The sequence below is a fragment of the Emys orbicularis genome, chromosome 19, assembly GCF_028017835.1.
Source record: "Emys orbicularis isolate rEmyOrb1 chromosome 19, rEmyOrb1.hap1, whole genome shotgun sequence".
NCBI classification, from domain to species: domain Eukaryota; kingdom Metazoa; phylum Chordata; order Testudines; family Emydidae; genus Emys; species Emys orbicularis.
The window spans coordinates 23,957,540-23,963,858 of record NC_088701.1 but is presented as its reverse complement, the minus strand read 5'-3'; the positions used below and the strand labels follow the sequence as shown (position 1 = coordinate 23,963,858).

The 6,319-nt window shown below is 68.0% G+C and overlaps 1 protein-coding gene across 1 annotated transcript in view; it reads right to left on the bottom strand.

Moving 5' to 3' along the window:
* Positions 1 to 3,993: 3,993 nt before the first annotated feature.
* FMNL3 (formin like 3) overlaps positions 3,994 to 6,319 on the bottom strand; it is a 45,182-nt gene continuing 42,856 nt past the window's right edge. Inside the window, exons 23-26 of the mRNA XM_065419270.1 lie at positions 5,719 to 5,820; positions 5,264 to 5,353; positions 4,379 to 4,502; positions 3,994 to 4,085 (exon numbers count right to left, since the gene is read on the bottom strand). Of these exons, the coding sequence (XP_065275342.1) occupies positions 3,994 to 4,085; positions 4,379 to 4,502; positions 5,264 to 5,353; positions 5,719 to 5,820 (408 nt within the window). The remainder of the gene's footprint in view (positions 4,086 to 4,378; positions 4,503 to 5,263; positions 5,354 to 5,718; positions 5,821 to 6,319) is intronic.

Genomic DNA, 6,319 nt, shown 5'->3' with positions numbered 1-6,319 from the left:
GTGGGGCGAGCGTCTTTGGTTTAGTGGCTGCCACAGCATGTGTGCTCCAAGGCCCACTAGTGCTGCTGCCAGGGTGTTTACATGCCCCCCCCAAGCTGGAGCTGAAACTGGTTTGCCACTGCAGGGACATGTTCCCATCCCAAAATCACAGACTTCTTTCACACCCCAAATGCTCAACAGATTTTGTTTGGTTCAGGTGGCTGGATCAGGGCCCACTGGGGCCTTTCACTGCTGGGTCCCACCAACATGCAGCAAGCCCTGTGCCCTGCACTGGCTGTGGGCCGGGGAGTATCAGTTCCTCCAAGAGACGCTCCTGGGGGTGGGCGGTGCCCAGGCCCAGGTCAGAGCAGAGAGGCACCAGGCATGGCAGAGCCCAGCGAGTTGGCACGGAGCAGAACGCACGAGAAGGGTGATTACAGCCGTTGCTTTGACAAGGAGACAGGTGTGAAGGCCACGTGAGGGCACATCAGTGCCCACTGCACTTAGTATTTGGTCTGGCTTTTTCCCTACAGAAGAGAACAACACTGTTTGTCAGGGCAGGCCCTGGCTGAGAATGGGGGCAGGTCACAACCAGGCCCCAGCCCACCTTTAAGGCCTGGCTTTGAGGCGCTACAGACTGGCGCGGCAAGGAGGAGGCATCACGGCTCGATAGCAGGGGGGCAGGGTTGGGAGACCACCCCTGGTGCCGGTGGTGGCTCAGGCCCTAGCTTGGATGGCGTTACTCCAGCTTCAGGGGTGAAGATAATTCAGGTCCAACTTGCAGTGGAAGCTGGTACCCAAGATCCTGGCCTCCACCCCAGCTGGGCCACATCTGCCCCATGGAGCTGCTGGGCAGGAGGCACCGGTCAGCAGCCGGGCGTGGTAGGAGGCTGCCCTGGGAGGACACAGCGGGCTGGGCTGGCCTAGAGAGGGAGGAAGGCTTTGGGGTTTAGGAAAGGCCCCAGGCACAGCATTACTGGATCCAGCACATGGCCAGTGGCAGCCGTACCCAGCCCTGGCGCCCCCCACGTGCTGCACAGGGCCAGCAATGGGAAATCAGCCCATGGGAGGTGCAAGGGGCCCCGAGCCTGGTGCTGGTGTAGCCCCAGGTGAGGCTGGGGGTCAGGCCTTGGCTTTCCAGGGGGCATTGTGCCTGAGGAAGGCTGGGGCACTCGCCCGGCCGGGAGCTGTTTGGCTTTGATGCTAGAATGCCACCGCCGAAGGGTATTTAAACAGCCACCGCTGCGGCGCAGGCTGGGCCGGCTCCCCCAGCATGCACCCTGCAGCGCCCCTTCCAGGCCAGGGGCCGCCCCCCCGGGCCAGCTGCTGCCTATGCTGCCGTGGGCTGGAGCGTTTCCGAGTGGCTGGGAACGAGGCAGGGCAGGGAGCGGGCTGGCTGCAGCTGCTGCCAGGAGCTGATAAAGGTTGGAACAGCCCAGCCCCACCCGGGCTGCGGTGGCTCGAGACCCACTGGGGCTCCTGCTGCCCACAGCGCCAGCAGGATGTGTATGTGTGGGGGGAATCGGTCTAAACCTGCCCCCCAAGACTCAAAACACAGGGCCGGGGGGGCCCCCAGATCCAGGGTCACGGCCACTTGAGCCCGAGCACCAGGGGTTTCTGCATCCGCCAGTGTCCTGCCAGCCCCAGCAGTGCCGAAGTGGAGTGCCGGCGGGTCCCGTCCGCGAGCCTGGCTCCTTCCTTGCCCCGGAGGTGCAGGACTCGCTAATACTGTCGCTCTAGGGCACTTCCCAAGGCACAGAGCCAGCCTCGCCCGAGGTCCCTTTGGTCCTTCAGTGCGGTGTCAGGGCAGGGGGCAGGAGGGGCAGGGCAGAGGCCCCTGGGGAGAGGCCCAGCCACGGATGGGTCCAGGCTCCGGCTGGCGGCGTTGGCCCGTCGGAGCGGCCGGGAGTGAAGGTCTGTGCAGGGGAGAGAGAGGGGGTTAGGGAGGGGGCACAGGGGCCACGGGCAGGCCAGAGCGCCCGTGCACAGGCAGCTACTGAGAGGCACCCAGCTCTGGGGGGTGACGGCAGCCACCCGCCCCTTCCAGCCTGCAGCAGCATCTCCTTGGCGCATGTTTGCGCCAGGCTGGTGAGACCAGTGACCCCACCCGAGCCCCAGCCCCGCCCAGCAGAGGCGCCACACCTGCTTTGCATGCCTGGGAAAATCAGCCCCGCAGAGCCCCCGGCTCATGCAGCACCCTCTGTGCTCCGGCCGCAGGCAGCACCCTGGGGTGGGGCACCGAGCCAGGCCGCAGGGACCTTCGCCCAGCAGCGGTGGCCACGCGGGGCTGATTTAGGCAGACGCAGCAGAGCGGGTTAGAGCCGGGGGGAGGGGGGGTCCCTTACCCTCTGTCCTGGCCAGGGAGCTAGAGGCGGATTGTTCTTGCTGCTATGGGGGGGGGGGAGGAGGAGGAACAGAAACAAGGGGGGGGTCAGAGCCAAGCCGCTGGCAGGTTGGAGTCACCCCTCCCCCTCCGGCATGGGCAGGACCATGCCCCGTTCCAGAGCTGGGAAGCCCTGAAGGGCAGGGGAGGGAGTGGCCGTTTCCTCGGGCGGGGGAAGGGCTGGCTTAGGGGTTCGACCTCCTTGCTCTGGCCTGTTAAGGGCTGCGATCCCGTTTCACCCCCGCCACAGAGCACGACCCCACCCCCACCCCCAGAACGGGGGAGGGGCACGACCGCTCTCAGCGGCAGCCCGGCCTCGCCCAGGTACTGTGAACTGGGCTGAGACCCAGCAAACTCGCTCCACAGGGGGGCAGTGGCAGGTGGATTCTGCAGCCCACCCCCAGCCCCCCACATCCAGCGTCGGTATGAGCACCTTCCCCCTGATGCACAGCCGGTGCCCACAGCTCCATGCACTGGGGCAACGAGCCGGCACGTCACTGCACATCCCCCCCATGCAGACACCAAGCCCCCTTGGGGGCAGATTTAGTAAACTACTCTACTGCGTTAGCACGGGGGCGCATGCTCCGGGACGGGGATGCATGCAGTGCCAGGCCGGGTGCCCACCAGCAGGGTGCCTGTCGGTCAGGGGGGGTATGCAGACAGGGCACTCCGTCCGGGGGCGGGGTGGGAGGGGCATCCAGCAGGGGGCGTGGCTTTGGGGGGGGAATGCAGACAGGGGGCTCCGTCTGGGGGCAGGTGGGAGGGGCATCCAGCAGGGGGCGTGGCTTTGGGGGGGGATGCAGACAGGGGGCTCCGTCCGGGGGCAGGTGGGAGGGGCATCCAGCAGGGGGCGTGGCGATGGGGGGGATGCAGACAGGGGGATCGGTCCGGGGGTGGTGTGGGAGGGGCATCCAGCAGGGGGCGTGGCTTTGGGGGGGGATGCAGACAGGGGGCTCCGTCCGGGGGCAGGTGGGAGGGGCATCCAGCAGGGGGCGTGGCGATGGGGGGGATGCAGACAGGGGGCTCCGTCCGGGGGCAGGTGGGAGGGGCATCCAGCAGGGGGCATGGCGATGGGGGGGATGTAGACAGGGGGATCGGTCCGGGGGTGGTGTGGGAGGGGCATCCAGCAGGGGGCGTGGCGATGGGGGGGATGCAGACAGGGGGCTCTGTCCGGGGGCAGGTGGGAGGGGCATCCAGCAGGGGGCGTGGCTTTGGGGGGGGGGATGCAGACAGGGGGCTCCGTCCGGGGGCGGTGTGGGAGGGGCATCCAGCAGGGGGCATGGCGATGGGGGGGATGCAGACAGGGGGCTCCGTCCGGGGGCGGGGTGGGAGGGGCATCCAGCAGGAGGCATGGCTTTGGGGGGGGGGATGCAGACAGGGGGCTCTGTCCGGAGGTGGGGTGGGAGGGGCATCCAGCAGGGGGCGTGGCGATGGGGGGGATGCAGACCGGGGGCTCGGTCCGGGGGCGGGGTGGGGGGTCCATGCAGTGCCAGGCCGGGTGCCCGTCAGCACAGGGGTGTGACAGTGGGAAGGGGCTGGTGCATGCAGGACGGGACGCTCCGTCCGGGGCCATGCACGGGGAGCAGGGCTCGGGGGGGCGATACCTTGGCAGGGCATTACAGCGCCCGGGGCTAACAGTTAGACTCATCGTGGTGGGACGGGTCGCAGAAGAACCTAGAGGCCCGTTTGGCGGATCGGGCCGTGAAGGGGACGCTCTTCAGCACTGCAGACGTTTGACAGAGACACGCGTCAAAGCCCGCACGGCCGCACCCATCCCGTCCCCACGACCCCAGGGAGCAGCCAGCGGGGGCTGAGGCCCAGCGAGCCTCTGGCAGAGCCACGGGCGTCCCCGGCTGGCGGCTGGCAGCACCTCGGGGGCGGCGCTGCAGGGCAGGGGCAGAACCGGGAACAGGACCCAGGCGTCCTGAGTCCTGGCCCGGCACCCCATCCACTAGGCCGCGCTGCCTCTGGGCCTCCCCCCGCACCCGTGGGGGGTGAGGCGGTGGGGGCACCTACCTGTGATGATGTCCTCGATGGCCCCATCCTTGCCCTCGTAGACGGGCCGGTGCTCCTTGGCCTGGCGCCGGCGCAGCTCCGCGATCAGCTCCTGCTGCTGCCACTTGTTCCTCTGCAACGGGCACTGGGTGGGTGAAGGGCTGGGGGGAAGGAGACCCACCCCTCCCCCGAGACGGATCCCGCCCGGCCTGTACCCCCATTTCCCCCCGGGGCCTGATCCCACCCAGCCTGTACCCACCACCCCCCGGGGCCTGATCCTGCCCGGCCTGTACCCCCATCCCCTCCCCCGAGACGGCTCCCGCCTGGCCTGTACCCCCACCCCCTGGGGCCTGATCCCGCCCAGCCTGTACCCCCATCCCCCCCCCCCCCCCGGGGCAGATCCCACCCAGCCTGTACCCCCCATCCCAGCCTGATCCCGCCCAGCCTGTTCCCCCCGCCCGGCCCGTTCCCCCCACCCCTCGGGGCTGATCCTGCCTGGCCTGTACCCCACCCCGATCCCACCCGGCTTGTACCCGCCCCCTAAGGCGGATCCCGCCTGTAATCCCCCCACTGCTCCAGGCAGATCCATCCTGCTCCCCCATAACCTCCTCCCGCCCAACCCCCCACCCTTCCAGGTACGCAGGATGGGAGCAGCGCTGACAAGGACAGAGCAGCGGCACCCGTGGGTGCATGTGTCCCGTCCCTGCATCCCCCCCATGGAAGAGAGCACAATTCATGGATTTCCCCCCCCCCATTCCCCCTGCAGCCATGACACCCTTTCCTGGGACCGGCCTTCGGCTTTGTCCCTGTGCTGCTGGGCTCGGCCGACGAGTGACGTGCCATAGGGATGGGGTGGGGGGCAGCTCCGGGCTGCCCCCCCCCCGTACCAGCACCTCCCCTCCCTACCTTCTCCAACTTCTTGGCCTCCTGAGCCAGCATCTTCTCCCGCAGCACCTCCTCCTGCTTCTTCCGCTGCTCGTTCTCCTGCTCTGCATCCTGCCGGCACAACGGGGGTTAACGTGGGGCAGAGAGCCAGACCACGGCCCTGCTGGCCAGGTCAGTCAGGGCCCGAAGCGTTGGGGGGCGGAGGCAGAGGGAGAGGGCAGCAGGGCACCGCGGATGGGGTAGCAGGGAAGGCAGGGCAGGGCAGCCGGGCTGGGTCCAGGAGCAGCAGGGCGGCTAGGGAGGTGCCAAGATCCAGCCGCCCGAGCACTCACAGGAAGTGCCGGGACCGTGTCCCTAGCGGACGGGGCAGCCGCTTCCCGTGTGGGACAATGGCAGGAAGGGGCCTGAACCCAGCCCCAGGGCGCAGAGCGGGGGGGGCGGGGCGGGGTGCCGGCTCTGCAGGGGGCTCCACTCACCTTGTAGGAGCGGATGAAGCGGACGAAGACGGGGAAGAACACGGAGGGGGGCATCGTCTTGGGGCTCTCGCCGAAGTAGCGCACGACCGTGTTGTAGGCGTCCTGCCAAACAGGATCTTAGCAAACTCCATGCGTCCCCCAGCCCCCAAGGTGCATCGCTACGCCAGCCAGATGGCCAGAATTTCAAATGCGGTGGCGTGCAAAATACCATCCGGCCCCACGTTGGACATGCACACAGTTCTGGTGAACAGCACGTGTGCACAGCTCCCGCCTGGCTGCACGCTGGATGTGCACACAGTTCTGGTGTACAGCACGTGTGCACAGCTCCCGCCCAGCTGCACGCTGGATGTGCACGCGGTTCTGGTGCACAGCGCGTGTGCACAGCTCCCACCCGGCTGCACGCTGGATGTGCACGCAGTTCTGGTGTACAGCACGTGTGCACAGCTCCCGCCCAGCTGCACGCTGGATGTGCACACATTTCTGGTGTACAGCACGTGTGCACAGCTCCCGCCCAGCTGCACGCTGGATGTGCACGCGGTTCTGGTGCACAGCGCGTGTGCACAGCTCCCACCCGGCTGCACGCTGGATGTGCACGCAGTTC